This window comes from Ovis canadensis, chromosome 2 (assembly GCF_042477335.2).
Source record: "Ovis canadensis isolate MfBH-ARS-UI-01 breed Bighorn chromosome 2, ARS-UI_OviCan_v2, whole genome shotgun sequence".
Lineage (NCBI taxonomy): Eukaryota > Metazoa > Chordata > Mammalia > Artiodactyla > Bovidae > Ovis > Ovis canadensis.
The window spans coordinates 137,003,016-137,026,882 of NC_091246.1; the positions used below are offsets into that span (position 1 = coordinate 137,003,016).

The window sequence follows — 23,867 nt, forward strand, 5'->3', positions numbered from 1 at the left end:
TGAGCCAGAAATAACTGTATTTTATTTTTAAAAATATTTACAGAAAACTGTTCCGGAACTCATATTTTTGGATAAAGCAATATAAAATGGATTTATTTTCCATGAGTTCAAAAGCTCTGTTATAGTGTTTCCATTATAAACCTATTGATTAAAAAAAAAAAACCTACTAGAAAAACTTCCACAGTCAGTAGTAGCACCTTGATCTCCATGGTCTTATCACTACTCATTCCTATTACAAAAAACACAAAAAGAAGCCAAAAACCTGACAACTCACTCAACATGAAAACTTACTATATTATCAACCTTCTTTTTTCTCAAACTAGACATATGAAGTACAACATGAGCAGAAAAAGAGTCCTCCTAATATAGTCTAATGACCTGTGTGCTATTTAAAATGTCAAATACTTTAAGTAGCATACAGTTTAGCTAATGTATATTAATGTGTATAGATTGTTAATGTCCATTTTAAACTTAAGAAAGCCTATAACTACAGACTTATTTTAATACGGAAATAACAAATTTTTTTAATTTGTTTAAAAAATATTTTAAACAAATCTTTTAAAACAATTCCCACATAAACTTACAAGAGAAATTTAAAATGAAATAGGACATAACATTCTAAGCTCACAGGCAAAAAAGCTAAAAATATGCCTTACTTGTGTATTTACTATGAGGTCTAACTATACAAACAAAATCAAACCAATAAAAAATATTATTACCATTTGATAAAGATTAGACAAACTATCAATAAATGTAAAAAATACAATGTATTATATGATGAGTTTGAATGCAAAAACCACATATTTATTAAACATATGATTAACTTAAAAACATCAAACCAGTTTGTTTTAAAGTGCTCCTCATCTAAAACCTTGGACAAAACCGTCACTCCAAAGTGAACTGAAAAAACAGTTTACAAGGCAAACACTGACGGCATGGACAGGCACTACTAAAAAATGCTATTTGTTCTTTAAATAATGCCATTCTCAAGTTACGTAGGGCAGTCGCCTTGACAGATTCCTTTTTTTATAAATACTCTTAAATAAAAAAAGTCTAGATATTCTAAAGAGCTGCAAATATCAATACCTTACAACAGTAGCTTAATAATGTCTATTCTGGGAAAAAAAAAAGCACTAAATCCTCTTCCATTGCAAGTCATTTATTTCTCTGATGAAGTGAGCAAGGTCACTACAACATTAACTTCTTTCTAGAACAATGTAAATAACAATACACACACATCTTAAATTTGGTAGGTCATAAAAGTTAGGATGCAATCTTTTTTTTTTTTTTGACGCAACAGAAAAATAAATAAGTAAAAATTAAATACTTTAACACAACATTTGGTATTGATAAATCAGTAGTGTCAACTTCATATACGAAGGACAGCACAGTCTGGTTTTTTAAAAATCCTCAATGTCATAGTATTTGGGGTAAAAATATCTCAAATATTAAATGTTTCCTTTTTGGTTAAAGGAATATAATACAAACACCATCAAGCTGCAACCGTAACTCATTTCAGCTGGGGTAAAGTGACCATTTGGTCCATGGCACAAGTTATATATTTATCACACTTCTGTCAAACTGAAACCTTAGGTTTATAAGATTTCATGTTTATAAGCTACAATACACACTGACTAAGCTGTCAGTCCCTCACAGTTTTTTAGAAAAATATCTACATTTGTCCTTATGGATGTCAAAATGTTACACCATCATTTGTTTAAAAAAAAAAAAGATGCACATTCATACTGTGAAGTTATTAGGAAAATACTCTTGCAAATAAACTATATAAAGATAAAATACACTTCAAAGGTATGTGGGTTGTTTTTTTGTTTGTTTTACAATATTCTATAAAGTGCAGAGAAATCCTAAGGGAAAAACTACTCCCTATAACATAGTTTAATTACAGCAGCTTTTGCATAGCAATACTTGGCAGAAGTTGGACACTTCTGTTTCCTCAGGAAGAGAAGGATAGAAGAGGATCTTCTGATTCAGATTTTTTTTTGGTCATAAATCTGCTTTCTTCAGGAATGGTTGCTGATGCCAAATCTCCATTAAGTGTATTTCTTGAACAGTGAACAGGTCCTATTGAGAAATTGATTAAAAAGTTAAACATCCTACCAGTATAACTCCAGTCCTCTGTAAAAGAACATTTTCTATTCAGGGACATGAAATCCCTGTAGCTTCCTGCTAAGCTTTCGATGGTTTACTTAAAAGAGTAAAAATCTAACTTTTATAATACTGGCAGTTGTAAGGAGAAACCAAAAAATTCATGAGTAGTTATGAAACTATCTGAAGTAGTAGAGATACTTGTTTTGTTCATTGCTAGAACCAAGGTTTGCACATAATGGAGTAATCAATAAGGATTTGCTGAATTTGAATTTAGTCTTAATTAACTACTGCTTTTTCAGCCTTATCATTTTAATGCTGCTGGCATCCTCCTGATTTTCTAGGCAAAGAAAACCAAGTTCTGAAAAGATCACAGGCCCAACCCAAGATCACACAATTGGTAACAACAGAACTAGGACTAACTCAGGTCTTGGTCTTTTTATCACAAGACTTTGTTTTCCTTAATATTTTGATTTTATTGGTGTATAGTTGATTTATCGTGTTTTGTTAGTTTCAGGTATACAGCAAAGCATCACAAGACTTTCTGAGCAAAGCTGACTAGGTACCTCACACTGAAAGTCCTCACACCTCCATTTGGTTTCACCAAACCAGCACTGCAGCTGCAAGCGAGCACATGAAGCACACTGGCGTGGTCCTATTCATTTGCACATGAACATATTTTTAATTTAACATAAAATTTATAAATTCCTAAAAATCTAGTTAATAAGTAGTAGCTGCATCTCTCAAAGGAAAGTATGTGCTGACATAAAGACTTTCAACTAAGACTGTCAATTTGCCCAGTACACTTTCTAAAAAGTGAAAGTTGCTCAGTCGCGTCCAGCTCTTTGCAACCCTATGCAGTCCATGGAATTCTCCAGGCCAGAGTACTGGAGTGGGTAGCTGTTCCCTTCTCTAGGGGATCTTCCCAATCTGGGGATTGAACCCAGGTCTCCCACATTACGGGCGGATTCTTTACAGCTGAGACACAAGGGAAGCCCAAGAATAGCTTCCCCTTCTCTGGGGGATCTTCTGGACCCAGGAATCGAATCTGGGTCTCCTGCATTACAGGCAGATTCTCTACCAACTGAGTATCAGGGAAGCCCACACTTTCTAAGAAACAGAACTAATACAGTCTCTGCTTTGTCAGCTAACTGGGACACTAAATTTTAGGGTAAAAAAAAGGAAATCTAAGGCTAAAATTGACCTATCCTATACTTGCCAACTTTAAAAAGTTTTAAAGAGTTGAGATATATGTACGGATATAAAGATTAATGCATATGCATATATTAATGCAGGTTTTTGTGTGGATTTACATACAGGGGTGTATAAACTAATTTTGTTACACTCCTTAACAGCTAAATTGTTATATGGAATAAGCCATTTACACTTGGATCTTATGAAAACAGTTTTCAACAATTCAGAACCAGAGGTTCTAAAAGAAAAGACAGCTAAGGAAAATGGCTAGCTTAAAAAATTAATTTAGCTATCACAAATGAAACTGACACCCTTAAAAAAGAGAAATGGCATTTTTTTAAAAAGTACAAGGCAGTACGAAACTGCTTCATAAGCTCTAGATGAAAAGAGTCATGTATTTTTAAAGGCAGAAAGAGGAAGGTAAATCGCAATGTACAGAACCTGCCTCAGGTGACATTTTCTTCCCCATACTTAACCTCTTTAACCATCTCCCTCTTTTTCTTATCACTTCGAAGATGTACTAAATTGGCCTAGGAAAGTTTCTTTCTCCCATACCCTTCCCCTACTCAATCTGTTTCATTCTTTCATTTATTCACTTGTTGCCCCAAATTAAATTCAAAATGATAATAAGTACACAGTAGTGTTCTACATCAATAAATAGATTAGTTCTGTAAGAAAAATGGACATTAAGAAAAAAAGATGCCAACAACTTCTTGAGATCTGAAAGTGAGCAGCAGTTCCTTTTAGAATCTCAACCATCTTCATGAACTTCACATTCCCCTCTAATTAAATCTGTTTAATGTTCTGATTAAGTCAAACAACTCTATGTTAATGAATGTTTTCAATATAATCAAATATTAGAAATCCAACACCATTGTTTCATCTCATTTCAGCCACACTATAAATTAGCTGGGCTCCTCTATGCAGTCTAAAGAATCTAACTACCATTCACCATTTCATTTCCATAAAGGAAATAAAATCTTGTTCCAAGCAGCTGACTTACAAATAAACCTTTGGAACACAACCTGTTCCTTAACTGAAAATAATATGTAATTTCTACCCATGTTTCATGGAAAAATAGTAAAGCCTTTGGAAAGCAAAAGTCTATTAATGGAGTTGTAATAATAATACCATATTTGCATTCACTGGAAATCATGGTCACTACTGTCTAAGTACATATTCTGACAGACTTTCAAAGCTTCTGCTCTGGAGAAAAAAATAATTAAATTTAACAGAAATCACAAAATCTTTCCTATTCAATCATAGTATACTGTCTCTTCAATAATAAGGAAGAAAAAGGCACAGGAATAAATGTTAGTATAATTCACCATCACCACCAGAAAAAAATTATTTACCTTGGCCATTTCAAATTATTTAAGTAACAATGTTGACTTATTTTTCTCTGAACTTAGAACTTGCCTTTATTTTTCCCTAGAATCCAACTCACAATTTATGCTTCCTTCTAAATGTTTTTTAAATGCAAATATAGTGGGAATATAAGATTACTAAGAAATCACCGAAATGCAATGGGAATAAAAATGTTGATATTACATATGTAAATCTAAGACACGGCATTTACAAAGAGATATTTAGTACTTCTTAATACTGACCCTATTCACTGCCAGTATTCCTCAACAATTACAGAGCCCCACACCTATTTTGCTGAACAGGCCAAAGAGAGAGTCATACCCCTTCTAACTTACTATCTGGGTCTTCAAGAGGAACATCATTACAAGAGTCTGTATCTGAGTAGGTTCTTCGGCGTCGCTGGGAGAGTCGGTGAAGTGCAGACATTGGTTCTTTTATAGAGTGGCTACTCCTGTAAATTAAATAAAAAGCATTAAGGACTTCCAACAAATGAAAACACCCTCAACTTAACTGCAGTTTTCAATGACTTCTCTTTAATGAAAGAGGAACTGTTTTTATACTCAAAGTTCTATTTCAACAACATTCTACTCCTTTAGACGTCAGACCATAAACAAGTCAAAGCATTTAGAACCTAGCTGGTAAGCTGGGGAATACAGCCTCTGAGCCAAACTGAAAGGAAAAGAGGTACAATGAAGTGACTTCTTTTATAGAGGAAGGTCCAGCTAGAGAGTAACATGTCTTATAGTTAACAAGTATTTGAAAACTAAAAGTTATAGACTTCACAAGCGTATGTATCTGGTGTCACCCATATCCAATCTAAAACAGCAGAGCAAAGGGGATGGGCCAGCAGTATGGGAGTGTGCTAGGAGCCAACTCACTCACAGCAGCAAGTGAAGGCTAGAAAAACTAGTTTTCACAAACCAATTTGGAAAACCAGAAAAATCAAACTAAAAAATTCAACGCAGAAGCAAATCACCACCACTCAATAGCATTATCACTGGATGACAGCCCAACATTACTGTTCTTAATGACAAACTTGATTCACCAAGAAAAAATAAAGTTTAAAGACTCATATTGTAGCTTATTTAATAAGGCAAAATGGATAAAATATAGGTAAAAAATTCAATCATAAAAATAAAAATTTGAAAAAAATTAAACTTTGTTAAAGCAATCAAGTTTTATTTTTTCTGGAAAATTCAGTTGGTGAATTATTTCATTTCCTGATAGAATTAGATACAACACTGGACTCCTATGAGCACATAACAGTTCAATCAATTACATAATCATGACAGGGGAAAAAATAGTGACAAAATAATAAGCAGTCTCAGCATTTATTCTTTTTTTTGGTAGCCACTCAATAGACATTTACTGAAAGAAAGATTCATTAAATTCTATAGTACTTTACAAATTTCTAAAGTTTCACACACATGATTTTATATATAATCCTATAATAACCATTTTTTGCCTCTAGCCCATATTAATGTAGAGACATAAATGCTAATGTCACTATAATTTCATCACTTTCCAAAGAACCAATGAGACAACCATAGCAACTCACAAGAATATTACCTGCTAAGATAAACAGCATGGGATACACTAGCAAGATCAAAAAGGTAAATTTTTTACATGTGCTGATATGAATACATACGTTAAAATATCAACTGCTTTTTCTCTCTTTTCAGTAACAGCCTTAGCTCCAAATAAAACAGCTCAGAACAAATATACGATTCTATAATAAACTACAGTAAAATAAGCCTAAGCTTGACGCCTTAATACACTGAAAATGGATTTCTATTAACCATCACTTGTTATCATTCACAGCTTAAAAAAAGTGTGATGGCTGGCAAGTTGCTTACCTTACTGGCTATTTTATTCACTCACTATTTTTCTTTACTGACTATCTAGCGGGGCCAGGCTCTACACTAAGCAGTAAGAGAAACAGTGATGAGCAAATCAGAACAAGACTCTGCCCATACAGAGTTTACATTCCATTTTATGAAAGACAGAAAAATTTCCCTAATTAGGTAGAATTTTGAGAAAATTTGGTCAAAAGAAAAGGTTATTTTACCTCTCTGTACTGCAAGAACCAGGATGGCTGATAGAACGCTTCATCTAGAAATTTTAAAAGAAAATAAGCTTAATCACAGGTCAAGTAGAATAAGACAGCTCTAATATATTATTATGGTGATGATAATTAACATAAATTTCCTCAAAGAAAGATAGCTGGCCAAAAAATTTGTTTTTTACAGACTCAAGTAACATTAGCACAAGATAAAGCTTTCTCCCTAGTAACTAATAACTGAAATCTTTCTCAGAGCATACAAAAACATACTGGATTATTTTCTCAATATTAAAAACCAAATTTTATTTTATATATGTATCTAGGTGGCATCAGTGGTAAGAACTCGCCTGCCAATGCAGCAGACATAATAGACACAGGTTCAATCCCTGGATCAGGAAGATTCCCTGGAGGAGGGTACGGCAACCCACTTCAGTATTCTCGCCTGGAGAATCCCATGGACAGAGGGGCCTGGCTGGCTACGGTCCATAGGGTTGCAAAGAGTCGGACACGACTGAAGCAGCTTAGCATGCATGTGCACATACGCATATATAAAAATGTATATAAAACAGTATACCTATCTAGCCCCCTCAAAGAAAATCACACTATTTGTGATGAAAACAAGTATTTAGAAAGTCAGAAAAGAAAACAGTCTAATAAGTGTCTCTGTCTCTTTTTTTAAAAGGCAGAGCTTCTCCTTGCCATTCATTATTCAGGTAGCTATTACACAGATGTTCTAAACTATGGGTGGTTTTCATGGAAAACAGCATTAATAATTCAAGTCTTTTAAGAAATCAGAAGAGAAACCCTAAGCCTCAACTAGGCTTCTTAAATCATATACTTAAAATATAAATAAATAAAATCTGATTCATCAGAAAGCTAATATGAAAAATATAAAACATAATTTAACTACTCCCCCCAAAAGATAGAGGCAGCTAAGTAAATTATTTCAATGCTTAGCAAGGTAGCAAAAAAGCAAAGTTTTTATTAAAACCAAGGATGGTTGCTTTAAATACAGGAGCTCAAAAGTCTTAGAAGTAAGTTCAAGTCTAACACTTGTGTTTTATAAAGGCCTTCTACAGTTGCTCTGAGAAATCCCTGTTGAAATGAGAATTAAGACCCATCCAATTTGTAGTCCAGGAATACTTAATATGATTAAAATAAAGATGCAACTGGACATTAACAGCTCCTTTAAGAGAAATCACTTCCTTTAGGATTACTCACCCAGCAACACTCCCACTACAATTATCACTCAATTTATGGATCAAAAATGACAAGTGTTTAAACTTCCATGATGATTTGAGATATAACTGAATGCAAGCTAACTTAAAGAGAGACAAGAGATTAACTATGTTAAGCAGTTATAAAGATCAAGTTAATTTTGGAATTCTCAAATCTTTCAGCTTTTTCATTTACTCATGTCATTTAAAAAAAAAAAAAAAGAAGAAAAATTCCCCTTGAAGACTATCTGACCTTACTTTCTATGCTATGTGTCTCCAGAACTATTTACCATAAGCCACAATTTTTGCTTTAATAATGAAGCAAAATGGCACAGTGAGGAAAAATAAGTGGCCTCTAACCAATATTTCCTAGATTAACTTACTGGATTTTTTGTAATATTTCCACTGATAAAAGACTTTAGTTTAAAAGAGACAGATATTATGGTTTACATAAAATACACATATGACCTCTCTAGACTATAGAACATTTATAACAGAAAGCATTTTCCTCAGAAGTTCGATGCAGAAATCAGGTAGGTCTGAGGTGTTTTCATTATATTTGACTCTATAAAACAAAATACCTTATAAAAAAATAATTGACACCTTTAAAAAAGTACTCTGTACCCCTTGTATATCAAGCTCAGGAACACACTACATCCATCCCAGAAGATTAGGGTTTTCTGTTCAATTATAATGTTACTTAGCAGTTCACAGTATACCTAAAATTGCTCTAAAAAGCAACACTGTCAAACTGCATTCTATCAAATGCCACAATCCTGTGAGCTATTATTTAAAAATATACAGAAGGGTTCAACCATCAAATAAATTTCAGAAACACACCACCTCTCCTCAGAGATTCACATGCATTTCAGCACAAAAGAGGTTCTGAGAAGTCCTATGACAGAGAAACCCAATTTGTTTAATTAGCAGCAGCAGCAGCAGCACTCCCAGACCAATCTGGCCATAAAACTCACTTTCATGGTATACTTATCTCAGAGGATGCTGTTAGTCCACCATAAATTAATTAGAAAACTATGACCTAAGTGGGGCTTCCCAGGTGGCACTCCTGGTAAAGAACCTGCCTGCTAATGCAGGAGACAGAGAGATGTGGGTTCGATCCCTGGGTTGGGAGGATCCCCTGGAGAGGCACATGGCAACCCATAATACTACTCCCATAGTCTTGACTGGAGAATCCCATGGACACAGAAGCCTGGTGGGCTACAGTCCACAGGGTTGCAAAGAGTTGGATGCAGGTGAAACAAATTAGTATGCACCCACGATCTAAATAAATGTAAGTAATAATCGTTACTAACTCTCATATGACTAAATTTGCTGTGGTGGGTAAGAAAATCTTGGAATAAGTTGTACCCTATTATTTCTGCCAACAATTAAGCCTTCAGGTAACTGCTAAAATAAAAGCCAGGTGGCATTCTTCCTCTGAAAAAAAGGGCTCATGAAAATAGTTTGATTTGAAAAAATGTAAGGTTTCATCAAAACTTATCTCATCTCCAAGTTCCCCCACATCATGCTCAAGTAAGTTTATTACCTTGAAAAGCTCAATGAAGCCACCACTCTTGGCAAAAAGAGTACTTGCTGTTTGGATTAAGAACCTAATGTTTAACCTAACATTTAAACAGGTTAGATCTCCTCTGATGTAAAAATAATACGTGTATTTTAGAGATGAGAAAAATAAAGTCCAAAGAGAATAAGTACCTTGCCTCTTTGGAAGGTTCAAATCCAAATGCCAAGTACAAAATACTGTCTCCCCTGCAACATGGTGTTTCAAACTCTTACAACTCCTTTAAAGATCTGCTTAATTTTAACCCCTTATGAGTAAGTTGGAGAAGGCAATGGCACCCCACTCCAGGACTCTTGCCTGGAAAATCCCATGGACAGAGGAGCCTGGTAGGCTGCAGTCCATGGGGTCGCTAAGAGTCGGACACGACTGAGCAACTTCACTTTCACTTTTCACTTTCATGCATTGGAGAAGGAAATGGCAACCCACTGCAGTGTTCTTGCCTGGAGAATCCCAGGGACAGCGGAGCCTGGTGGGCTGCCATCTGTGGGGTTGCACAGAGTCGGACACGACTAAAGCGACTTAGCAGCAGCAGCATGAGTAAGTCATCACCCTCTTGTGGTGCTTTCACCAGATAGAAGCATGCTCCCCAATCTTTAATGTCACAGCTCCCCAGAGTTCTATATTTTCCTGGTATGCTGGGGTAAATGGCACAGCCCTTCCAAGGAGAGGGGTTCAGGACTCTGGCACACACTGAGCCCGTCAACTGAGAGGCTCCCATACAAAATCTGAGTACGGTCAAAAGAAACTCGACCTATTTACTCTTTCCCTCCCACTGCCAGTTTCCAGCCTTAAAAATAAACACAATAACAAAGCTACATGCAGTATCATTGGAAGAAAAACCACAAGTCCCAACCATTTGAACAGGGGAAGGTGACACAGGAGAAACTAAGGGATCCGGATGGGACAGCTGAAACATCTCGGGTTTAAACTTGGCATTTGCTATCTTCACACATTCCTCAAGCGTTGTGATGAATGTATTACACGTGGCACTAAGTAGAGAAGAGGCTTCATTCATGTTCTGAAAAATAATATGCAAAGAGTTGCACAGACTCATACACAATTATGTGGATTCATATACCATCTTATAATCAAGTAATAAACATTACCTTCAGTGGACACCTTATTAGATTATGTTCAAATCTATTTAAAATACATTACCTTAGAAAATTAAATCAATGAATGAATAAAAATTATCTCTCTCTCAGGCAAACAATATATGAAATTAGACTTCATGAAAAAATAACTCTTACACTTAAACCAAGCATTATATTGAAAAACTGTGTACAAAAATTTATCTTAAAAAAACCTAACCTAGACTGTAAGCCTCTAAGTATCAGAATTCCAAAGGTGATCACAGTAGTGGATGACAATGACTGAAGAGGCAGGCAGAATTCATGTCTACCCCATGTCCGTTTATCATACCATTTCTCCCTTGGTAGAATACAAACTCCAGGGTTTTTTGTAAGACAGCAAAGTGCCCTGCCCCTGGGGGATGAATATAGACTGGTATAAGTCAGTCACGTCGATTCCATGATCCTTTGCCACATACTCATTTTTCCTATTTTCCACTGACTCAGACTAAAAAGATAATGAGAAGTTTGCTGGGGTTCTGGAATTTTCAGCCTCTGATAAAAGCCAAGGATAGCAAATCGAGACTCTCTCTCTCTACCATGGCCACCCACTGCCTCCTGCTTCTATGAGACCTTGCAGTAGCACAGAAGGCTCAGCATGAGGAGAAAGAAACAACACACCAAGAACGGCAGAATGGAAGGGAAGAACAAAACTGGGTCCCTGACACTGTCCCTGAGCCACTGGAGCAGATGCGAGGGCACCTGCCTCTGGAAAGCCTGCAATGAAGCAGGAAGTGCCTTCAAGTTTAACATACCTACATCCAGAGACAACTGACATGATCCTTCCCCAGTAGGAGAAGGCCACAGTAGAAGCAGGAAGGTTTCATGTTCCACTTCTCCCAAGTCAGGCAAAAGGGGACTGGGAACTATGCTGCCCTTTCACCCAGAGAGCAAGTAATAAGGCTCACTGTCCTGCTTTATCAGAAAGAAAGAGACTATTTCATAGCCAGGTCTCATAAATCTGAATTTTGATTCTTACATCACTGTTCTAAGAGGATTTTTTTTAAGTTATTTTATAAAGCCAAATTATTAACCCTTAATAGCTAAGCTAGAAGCTTATTACAAAAGAAAGAACATAGCAGCTGTCCAGTGAACTCATGCAGTCAGTCTAGGGAACAGGGCCTGTAATGCTTCTTCCCCACCCCAGCCACCAAATTATCAACTGGCTACAAAGACAGGCCTTGATTCCTTGGAGAAATGTGCTGCCTGCTGCTTTACTCTGGTTATGCAAACCAAATCTAAAAGATCAGACACATTTCCAGACAGTCTACAGTACAAGAGGAAGCTGAGAATAACTTGTCTTGAAAATGCTCCTCGGTCACCTTAAGTGAAGGTGCTCACCCACCATGTGTGCAGGAAAGCATAACCAGACATGAAAGGATCGTCTTGGATGTACCTCTATGCTGAGAGATGAATGACTCTCATCATGGTGAACAAATTCTTGGATCGTATGAACTTGCTTCATTAGGAGGTCACAGTAGAGGCGAAGTTCAGACATTTTGGTTTTCAGAGACTCACTGGTTTCACTTATTTCTGAAAGGAACACATGCAAACATTCAAACAGACCATTTTCATATTTTAGGGGCTAAGCAACAAAATGGAATCATTAAAAAGTAAGGCAATAGATATAAGTACCTATTGCTTAGGAGGTATGAGATCTTGAAAATAGAATGTAAAGTTTTTCCCTGAGGAAACATCATCTTTTTAGCTAACTAGAAAAAGCTGGCAGTCATATATCTGACACGAAGTTTCGGTAGATTAATTTCCAGAGAGGGGTTGATGACAATGAATGCCTTATACAGGATATTTCCATTCCATTATTCATCTTTCATTTAATAAGTGATTGCATTTCTTTTTTTGTAAATTGGCTTTTCTTGTCCTTTACAGTCCTTTTTCCAGTTCTGATTTTTGTTTTTCTCTTAATGATAAGTTGAAAATTTGTAAAAGTTCTTATGCATTAAAAATAGCAATCTTTCATCCATTCAAAATACTACAGATATTTTTCAAGATCTGTCAGCTTTCTTTCACTTTTCTTTATTGTATTTCGGTATATAGGAGTTTTTAACTTTTATGCTGTTCAACTGCTCTATATAAGCATTTATTTATTTTCTTTGTTCCTATCACAGCTTCATTTTCACATAATATTGTTTTAAGAATCTGTTTTAATTAAGAACCTACTTTTCTTTCTTTATTATCTCCAGACACACTAAACATCAGCCATAATCTTAGCCACTCGCGTAGCAATACCTTCTAAACAGATGTGTAAGCAGCAGAGAAAGGAAAAGCAGTGCACACGGTAGATCCTGGTGCTTCTGCATATTCCTGGAGCCAGTGGCACTGCTTTGTGGTGCTGGCCACAAGCCCCTGCAGCCAGAGTGGGCCAAAGCAGCTCAGATCTGGCTGCCCATTCAACCTAACGTAAGTTAAGTTCTACCCAAGTTTAAGGCCATTCTTTCTTTTTTATTGAAGTTATATTATATACACACACACATATATAACAAAATTTACTCTTTTAACCATATTTAAATATATAATTCGATGGCATTGAGACCATGCACACTATTATACAACCATTACTACCATCCATCTCCAGAACTTCTTCATTTTCCCAACTGAAAGTCTACACACATTAAACACTAACTCGCCTTTCCTCCCTCCCTTAATCCCGAAAATCGCCATTCTTTCTGTCTCTATGAACCAAAGACAAAGGTGTGGAATTATACAGTATTTGTCCTTTTGTGACTGGCTTATCTCATTTAGTGTATATTCAACACTCATCAATGTAGGATTTATCAGAATTTCCTTCCTATACAAGGCTGAATCATATTCCACTGTATGTACATATCATACTATGCTTACCCATTCACCCAACTATAAACATTTGGGTTGTTTCTATCTTTTGGCTATTTTGACTAATCATTCTCTCTTATCCTACCCTTAACCATACTTTGTCCATGATGTTCTTCCACATATTTGAAAAGTGTTTAAATTCAACCCTTAGCCTTCATTTTGCAATATCCATATTTAGTTGCTTTCACTAATTTAAATAACTTCTACTGTTTTTAATTATAGAAGTAATACATACTCTGAAAATTTTTGAAAACTGAAAAATATATAATAAAAAATATGTAGAAAAAAGCCCTGTAATCTCACAACCAAGATATAAATACTGTTATTATTTTTTCATTATATTTGCACATAACTGAACTAGTACCGTAAATTATTTGCTTGGCTTTTTATTTTTCTTTTTGGCCTTGCTGCGAGGCTTGGGGGATCTTAGTTTCCTGACCAGGGATTGAATTTGGGGCCACGGCAGTGAAAGCACCAAGTCCTAGCCACTGGACTGCAATGGAATTCCCTTGTTTTGCTTTTGAATTGGAAATATATGGACATGGTAAAGTCAAAAGGTACAGTCAAAGGGTCTAAAGTGAAAAGCAAGTCTTTTTCCACAAATTCCCTTTGCAAAGGTAAGAACTTGACCAATACTTACACATTTTTCCTGAACTGGCCAAGGAATTGCTATGTAATGTTGAATATTGCTCTTTTTAATTAATGATCATATGACTTTGGGCATTTCCTCACATCACCAAAATCCCTCCTAAACATTTTACAGGCTACATGATATATCAGCCTACAGAAGCACTATATTGTTTACTGAACCTTTCTCCTAAATTTAAACCTTGGCAATATTTAGAAATTTTCTCATTATAATGAACATTTATGTACACAGATCAACATTTCTGATTATTTCTCTGGAATGAATTACTATAAGTGAACATAAAAATTTACATTTATGTTTAAGAAAATATTTCCACCATTAAGGAAAAATGTATAGTTACCTTTTTCTTTTTTAGTCCTTGTGTCAGTCAAACAGGCTTTGGAGCTCCCCAGAGCAACCAGCCACCTCTGTCTCTCAGCTGCATTCACTGCCTTCATGTAGAAATGCTGCTCTCCTGGAATGATTAATTCCATTCTCGTGTTGTCGGCTGAATGGACTATGATGATAAACAAAGGCGAGATATAGTCACAGACTTAAGTAATTTGGGGAAAATCAAATCATCACTTACTGCTAGAAATCTGAGACCTAAAACCACAAACTTTGATTCAAGATGTAGGCAGTACCACTTCCCTAAGGGACTATCCAGGGACACCCTCCAAGCCACCATTCTCACATATACCCAGGTGGGCAGTCAAGTGGTGGCAGCATATGAAGAGAAAACAGCCAGCAAATTAACTACTGAATGTGAGATCCAAGAACTCCCTCCCTTGGGACCACCTATACCACTGCCACACTTCCCACACTTTTTTTTTAACTAATTTCTCTGAAAGCAGTTTGTGTTTTGGAACACTCCCAAACTCCCACCCAAACCTAGGATCAGTTCAGTTCAGTTCAGTTGCTTAGTTGTATCCGACTCTTTGCGACCCCATGAACTGCAGCATGCCATACCTCCCTGTCCATCACCAACTCCCGGAGTTCACTCAGACTCACGTCCATCGAGTTGGTGATGCCATCCAGCCATCTCATCCTCTTTCGTCCCCTTCTCCTCCTGCCCCCAATCCCTCCCAGCATCAGAGTCTTTTCCAATGAGTCAACTCTTTGCATCAGGTGGCCAAAGTACTGGAGTTTCAGCTTTAGCATCATTCCTTCCAAAGAAATCCCAGGGCTGATCTCCTTCAGAATGGACTGGTTGGATCTCCTCGCAGTCCAAGGGACTCGCAAGAGTCTTCTCCAACACCACAGTTCAAAAGCATCAATTCTTAGGCACTCAGCTTTCTTCACAGTCCAACTCTCTCATCCATACATGACCACTGGAAAAACCATAGCCTTGACTAGACGGACCTTTGTTGGCAAAGTAATATCCCTGCTTTTTAATATGCTATCTAGGTTGGTCGTAAGTTTCCTTCCAAGGAGTAAGCGTCTTTTAATTTCATGACTGCAATCACCATGTGTAGTGATTTTGGAGCACCAAAAAATAAATCTGGCACTGTTTCCCCATCTATTTCCCATGAAGTGATGGGACCAGATGACATGATCTTAGTTTTCTGAATGTTGAGCTTTGCTTGGCATAAAGTTCAATAAACGGTAAGTAAAGTAACGTTCCATCAGAACAACAGTCCTCAAGCAATGAACATTTCATAATAACCAGGAAAACATGAGCATTTTGAAGATCTCCTCTTCCTTTCCACCCTCCTCCTCCTCTCCTACACTACCCCAACCCTGGATCTCAGACAAAAGAAAGCTAACCAAGAATTATACTGAGCCAATCCTCAATCTTTGCTGTAAAATTAATTTCTGTTATATTGTCATTAATCAACAAACATTTACACTGCTCAGAGCAGTGCTTGCAGAGGGGAAGATAGAAGAGGGAAAAAAAGGTGTCTTTGCTCTAACAGAGGAAATAATTTTATCCAGGCAACAAACTAATATGCTAAAAATAAGGCACTGAAATATTGAACTCTTTGGTACAGAGACATCATGTGTGATTATAACAAAAGGCAAGAAGCAGCAGAAAGTGAAAAAGTTTAAGAAGGATCTGATGACAGCAGAACTTGGTTAAGAGAAAAATAGCACAAGATAAGGCCTAGATAACGAACTGAACACAATATGTACTGAGGATATCAGGAGATAGGCCTAAATAGAGCCTTGTGTTGGATTACAAAAAGATATATTCATGAATAAACAAGCTGGGTGGAGTCAAATGATGAGGAGCCCAGAAAGTCTGGCAGAAGCCCTAACTTAGATGATCAGTTACTGAAAATACTGACCAGATGCTCAGTGTACAATGGCAAATAAGTGCCACAAAAGTTTTGTCATGCTATTATTCTACTTATAAAGACAGTTCTTGGATATTCTGTTGTTGGTCACTAAGTCATGTCTGACTCTCTGCGACCCCATGGAATGCAGCACACCAGTCTTCCCTGTCCTTCATTATCTCCCAAGTCTCCTCAAACTCATGTCCATTGAGTCAGTGATGCCATCCAACCACCTCATCCTCTGTCACCCCCTTCTCCTGCCCTCAATCTTTCTCAGCATCAGGGTCTTTTCCAATCAGTTGGCTCTTCCCATCAAGTGGCCAAAGTACTGGAGCTTCAGCCAAGCATCAGTTCTTCCAATGAATATTCAAGGTTGATTTCTTTAGGACTGACTAATTTGATCTCCTTGCTGTCCAAGGGACTCTCAAGAGTCTTCTTCAGCACAATTCACAATTTGAAAGCATCAATTATTCGGAGTTCAGCCTTCTTTATGGTCCAACTCTCACATCTGTACATGACTACTGGAAAAATCACAGTTTTGACTATACGGACCTTTGTCAGGTAAGTGATATCTCTGCTTTTTAATACATTGTTGAGGTTTGTGATAGGTATTCTTCCAAGGAGCAAGCATCTTTTAATTTCATGGCTGCGGTCAGTGTCCACAGTGATTTTGGAGCCCAAGAAAATAATATCTGTCACTGCTTCCACTTTTCCCCATCTATTTGCCATGAACTGGTGGGTCTGGATGCCATGATCTTAGTTTTTTGAACACTGAGTTTTAAGCCAGCTTTTTCACTTCTCTTTTACCCTCATCAAGGGGCTTTTCAGTTCCTCTACTTCCCTTATAGTTATTATAAAATATTGGCTACATTCCCTGGCTGTACAATATATCCTTATAGCTTATTTATTTCATACACAGTAGTTTGTACCTCTTAATCCCTTACCCCTATTTTACTTCTTCTCTCTCCCTGCTCCCCACTGGTAACTACTAGCTTGCTCTCTACATCTCTAGTCTGCTTCCTTGTACCTTTCTATTTTAACAAAGGTCAAGAATAATATTTTCTAGGACCTCCTGGCAATCTAGGGGTTAAGACTCCACATTCCCAATGCAGAGGACACAGGTTCAATCCCTGGTCTGGGAACCAAGATCCCACACATGACTCATGGAGGAGCCAAAAAAAAGGACATTTTCTTTAATATCCATTAATGTTGAATGTATGAATATTCAATGCCTCCCTCGCAACTCCACTCCAGTTCTAGATATATACTGAACAGAAACACATATATATGTTCAACAAAACAAATACAGGAGAATGCTTACGGCAGCTTTACTTATTACAGTCCCTAAACTGAAAAAACAAATACCCATCAATACTAGAATGGAGAGCCAAATTGTGGGACAATCACACAATAAAAATATTACACATCAGTAAGAATGGTGACTGTTACACAGAACAATTTTGATGGCTTTCACAAACATAATATTTAGTTAAAGAAGCCGGACACACAAAAAAATACTGATCTATTCCATTTATAAAATGCTCAAGAGCAGACAATACTTTATCTACGGTGATAAAAGTCAGATTAATGGTAACCTTTTAGAGAGATTAGTGGCTCAGGAAACATGATTATTAGCCCAGCATCTGGAATGCTGACAATATTCTAATTCTTGATTTGATGGTAATTACACAATTGTATTCAGTACTTTGGCATTCATAAGGCTGAATATTGAAGATTTATGCCCACTTCTGTATCTTACTCTTTAAACAAACAAGGACAATAAAAATGCTGCCATGGCTTGAAAAAGTTCTAAAGTTGCCTTAGAATTCTGCCACTAACAGTTTTTAAATATCCTCAAGCCTGTCAAATCTTTGAACTTTGAACGCAATTTGATTTCTCAAAAGAGTTAGTATCTCTTTTGGAATCAAATCTGAGTAATAAGATTAAATAAAGCCATCATTTTTAAAATAAAAATTCATGCTTTGAATGTGCTTTTCTTGTGTGATTTATAAAAATAAACAAAATTACACCTTATATAGTTCAGGGACTACGCATGTAACAGTCCCACCAGGGTGAAGTGTTTCTGTATCTTACGTAGCCATGAACCCCTGTATGGTCTAACACTCCTTCCTCTAGTGCTTTATCTTTTCCTTCAATTCTCTTTGAAGAATTCAATACTTTTCATTATTATTTTCTCTGCTCTCTCCTACCTTCTTGCATCCCACATACCCCAACTACGCACACAAATCAATCAATGGTCCACAAAACCTTTCTTTATGAAAATTACAGCAGGACTTAAACTGCTTTATTTCTCCGCTTTTGAAAAAGCACAGTATGGGGGAAAAAAAAAATTGGGAGGGTAACTTTACAGTAGAGAAATCTGATAGACACTGCTTCAGCCAGGTGGTCAAGGTTAATGTCAAGAACAATGTGTCAGCTCTCTCAGGTCCTAACTCCCAAGATGACCAAGAAAAGAAGGAACAATAGCCATGCCCAATAGAGCTATAGCCACGTGCAGCCTGTTCACTGCACCAACTCTGCCCAAGGTGTGCCCAATGACACCATTAAGGCCATTTAAAAGTTCACCACTGAAAACAAAGTAGAGGCCGCAGCCATCAAGGACATTTCAGAAGCAAGTGCTCTGTGCCTAGGTGCTTCCCCAGCTGTACTTACCTTGAGACTACACTACTGCATGAGTTGTGCCAGTCACAGGCACAGGAATCATTCTCGTGAAGCCCAGGTGGACCAAACACCCCGACCCCAGTTTAGATCTGCAGAAGCTGCCCCATGACCTCCACCAAAGCCCATGTAAGGAGCTAAGTCCTTATACACTGAAGAAAAACCATCCTCTCCAAAAAAATTAAAATAGAAATTATACTTTGGGGAAAAAAAGTGGGCTATCATGTTGATAGCAAGTACTCCTGACACGATGTGATGAGAATGACACTTTACCTCTGTGATCTTCCTCCCTAAAACCCAGAAGCCCAGTCTAATCATGGGGGAAACATCAGACAAATTCCAATAAAGGGACTCCTACAATATTCCTGATAGTACTCTTGGAAACTCTCAAGATCATAAAAAAAAGAAGAAAAGGAAAACACCTCTATAACCCAGAAGAGCTTATTTGCAGTTCAGCAAAAAACCAGAGTTTACAACTCTGAGTTCATACTTCACAAATCTACTTCGCTGGCCTCATCTTCTTTGAGATGAGCTTCCAATCTTTACAATATCTTTCAATGAGAATGAGAAAAAAAAAAAACACAAAAAACACTTGTAGACTTAGCATGGACCCTTAAAGTGGCATCCACAAGAAACTGTTATTCAAGTCCAGACTGGAAGACTAACACTTGTACTTTGAATTTCAAGTCTAAGTATTTTCATAGAGGGTGAAACATAAAAAACTCGTGCTTAACAACACTAAGTACCATTTCTGAATGCTATGGAGATAAATGGCACTAGAAAATATCTACCTGGTTTTCTCCTCTTTTTGCGGTATGCTGAAGAAACTATCACTTACCTAACTTCAGATTCATCTAATTCAATATATTTCACTTACCTTTTATTTCACAAACTGCCATCTTTATACTTCCTTTGCTCCCTTTGCAAACGTCATCTTGAGAATCATAGTAGGACAGGATTCCATTATCTAAAACAAACCAACGAGGCTGCCAACCTACAAAGATCATAAACAACAAAAGATTGATAAAAAGTTACATTCATCACACTGAAAACTAGGATTGAAAAATTTACTATCCATGTCATTTCTTGATTCTAAAATAACATTCTAACAATGAAATTTTTAACTGCCAAGATCTGCCCAAAATACTTTTGCATCAATCTCCATTTTGTTGGGAGAGATTTCTGGACAAACCTCTAGATCAGCATAAATATGGGGAATGACACCTTTATTCTGCCTCACAATCTTCTCATCAACAACCCATCAGACCTATCTTTAATAATTGCTCTACATTCAGAGTACAACACAAACTGCTCATTTTTTCTAACAGAACGAGAGTTATGATGTAATGGAAAAAGCAACAGAAGATATGGATGCTAGTTCCAGTTCTACTTTCATTTTTCAGCTGAGTTGCTGCTGTTCTTTAGTTGTTAAGTAGTGTCCAACTCTTCTGCAATCCCATGGACAGCAGCCCGCCAGGCTCCTCTGTCCATGGAATTTCCCAAGCAATAAAACTGGAGAGGGTTGCCATTTCCTTTCCAGGGGATCTTCCCAAGCCAGGGATTGAACCCACGTCTCTTGCCTTGGCAAGCAGATTCTTGAGCCACCTGGGAAGGCCTTTAGTTGAATAACCTGGGAAAAATCTTTTCATCTAATAAATATCAAAATTTTCCAATCTCCAAAATAAGTGAATTGAACAAGAAGACCTCTCAGGTGCCATCCAGCTGTCTAATTCTGCAATGTGATCTTCCTCTCAACTATAAAACACTTTACCTAAGCAAACTCCAGACAACTTCAAACTATGGTACAATTGCACTTATTTCACCTGCTAGGACGGTAATGCTCAAAATCCTTCAAGCTAGGCTTCAGCAGAACATGAGCCAAGAACTTCCAGATGGACAAGCTGGGTTTAGAAAAGGCAGAGGAAATTGCCTGAGATCAAACTGCCAACATTCAATGGATCATAGAGAAAGCAAGGAATTCCAGAAAAACATCTGCTTCATTGACTACACAAAAGCCTTTGACTGTGTGAATCACAACAAACTATGGAAAATCTTAAAGAGATGTGAATACCAAATCACCACCTCACCTGTCTCCTGAGAAACTTGTATGCAGATCAAGAAGCAACAGTTAGAATTGGACATGGAACAATAGACTAGTTCAAAACTGGGAAAGGAGTATGACAAGGCTGTATATTGTCACTCTGCTTATTTAACTTATATGCAGAGTACATCACATGAAATGCCAGGCTGGATGAATCACTGGCTGGAATCAAGATTGCTGGGAGAAACAGCAATAACCTCAGATATGCAGATGACACCACCTTAATGGCAGAAAGTGAAGAGGAACTAAAGTCTCTTCATAAAGGTGAAAGAGGAGAGTGAAATAGCTGGCTTAAAACTCAACATTCAAAAAAACTAAGATCATGGCATCCAGTGCCATCACTTCATGGCAAATAGATGGGGAAAAAGTGGAAGCAGTGTCAGACTTTTTCTTGGGTTCCAAAATCACTGCAGAAGGTGACTTCAGCCATGAAATTTAAAAGACACTTGCTCCTTGGAAGGAAAGCTATGACAAACTCCAACAGTATATCAAAAAGCAGAGACATCCCTTTGCCGACAAAGGTACATACAGTCAAAGCTACAGTTTTTCCAGCAGTCATGTATAGATGTGAGAGTTGGACCAAAAAGAAGGCTGAGCATCAGAAAACTGATGCTTTCAAATTGTGGTGTTGGAGAAGACTCTTGAGAGTCCCTTGGACTGCAAAGAGATCAAACCAATCCTAAAGGAAATCAACCCTGAATATTCACTGGAAAGACTGAATGTGAAGCTGAAACTCCAATACTTCAGCCAACTGATGCGAAGAGCTGACTCACTGGAGAAGACTCTGATGCTGGGAAAGACTGAGGGCAGGAGAAGGGGATGGAGACAGAGGATGAAATGGTTAGAGAGCATCACCAACTCAATGGACTTGAGTTTGAGCAAACTCCAGGAGATAGTGAAGGAGAGGGGAGCCAGGCATGCTGCAGTCCAGGGATTGCAAAGAGTTAGACACAACTTAGCAACTGAACAACAGCCATAATAACAACACCGACCCCCTTGCACACAGTGAGTGCTGCAAGAATTCCAGTCTCTTACAGAGAAGCTGCATACCCTGTGGTGAGAGCACGGATTCCCATCACTCCTCTCTTTGCCCTGCCATTACACAGCACAGGCAGAAATGCTAGACACTGAAAATAATTCATTTAATTAGTGTTTATTCAGTGTTACAGTACACAACTATCATAGATTTGGCTCCAATGCAGTGGTGGGGATGAGGATGAGGGCTTTCCTTGAAGCTTAACTTCCACTCTTTCGAATCAGACTCAAGTGTTCCCTGAAATCTTATCAAGCATGCACTGATTTACAGCAGTTCACTGATTAATAACACAGTGACCATGCTGGAGGCGTGTGACTGCCCTTGTTGTTTCCGTGACTATTAAATCACCATTCAGCCTGGTCACTTTAGACACTGCCTGCTGTATGATTAATCAGTTCAGTTTTTATGGGTCAAATAGTACCAAGACAGAGACAGATAGGGGATTCATTCTTAAACCCTGATATAGACCCAGGATTTACCTCCCCAAAAGGCTTTACCGGTTATGCTTTCCAAATAACAATGCTGAGTTATCATAAAAAGATTAAATTTCACAGTAGAGAATGTGGTAATATCATTCAGAGGGATGGATATCCAAAACCAAGTTTCAGATGCTTGGAAAATTCTGTATATGAAACACTATAGTCCTTAATGAGGCCTAGCAAATTGGTACATAACTTTCTTGTTCATCACTGCATTCCCAGAACCTAGGAAAGTTGCCTGGCACATACCAGGTGCTAAAAAAAAAAAAAAAAAAAGTGATTGTGTGAATGAATGATTAAATACTAGAAAATTAAGATATTGCCTGTTACCCACGAGAGTATGGGGCTTCCCAGGTGGCTCAGTGGTAAAGAACCCGCCTGTAATGCAGGAGAGGTGGGTTCAATCCCTAGGTTGGGACGATCCCCTGGAGGAGGAAATGGCTACCTACTCTAGTATTCCTGCCTGGAAAATTCCATGGACAGAGGGGCCTGGAACAGTCCATGGAGTTGAAGAGTCAGATACAATTGAGTGACTAAGCTCACCACACATGAGAGTAGAGATATGCAGTATATCCACGAAAGTATACTGTATTGGGCATGCATAGAAAGGATGAAAATGGTATCTTTCCAAACATTATTTCAGCTTGACAAATTATAAGCAGCATACGGTGAAAATGCACTCCTCTACCCCATGTCCAGTGTCTTAATGCGACAAATTGTGATTTTGTAAGCTTGCGTTATTGTGATTCAGTATCTCTTTCAAATAAATATTGAGCAGAATGATTCATTTAGCATTTGTACCAACTTGAGAGGTGACTACAGTCAAATATATTTAATCTAATTAAAACTGCTAATGACCTTCTCTACATACCTCTTTGAAGACATAATTAATAAAATCATCTCTTAACTGATTCACACATATATATGAGGACTATATCTGTAAAAAAGATTCATAGGTATTCTCTTTTTTACTACCTTTTCAAAACACATGTTTTTTAATCTCAAACTATCAAATGTTACTGAAATTCTTATTCTCTACAAAGGATTCTTAAAGAACACTGTCATGGAACTGGAAGGTTCCTTCAAGATCACATTATGAACAGTCACTCATCCTTCTGACCTAAGATGAACTAAAACTAATAATAAGCATGCCACTGAGCCA

At 37.3% G+C, this 23,867-nt stretch overlaps 1 protein-coding gene and 1 pseudogene across 1 annotated transcript in view; one reads left to right on the forward strand and one right to left on the reverse strand.

Moving 5' to 3' along the window:
• PLEKHA3 (pleckstrin homology domain containing A3) overlaps positions 1-23,867 on the reverse strand; it is a 26,471-nt gene continuing 2,604 nt past the window's right edge. Inside the window, exons 2-8 of the mRNA XM_069577086.1 lie at positions 19,967-20,083; positions 14,496-14,651; positions 12,053-12,189; positions 10,380-10,544; positions 6,737-6,780; positions 5,004-5,119; positions 1-2,082 (exon numbers count right to left, since the gene is read on the reverse strand). Of these exons, the coding sequence (XP_069433187.1) occupies positions 1,955-2,082; positions 5,004-5,119; positions 6,737-6,780; positions 10,380-10,544; positions 12,053-12,189; positions 14,496-14,651; positions 19,967-20,083 (863 nt within the window). The 3' untranslated portion in view covers positions 1-1,954. The remainder of the gene's footprint in view (positions 2,083-5,003; positions 5,120-6,736; positions 6,781-10,379; positions 10,545-12,052; positions 12,190-14,495; positions 14,652-19,966; positions 20,084-23,867) is intronic.
• On the forward strand, positions 18,872-19,222 carry LOC138931484 (small ribosomal subunit protein eS26 pseudogene; annotated as a pseudogene).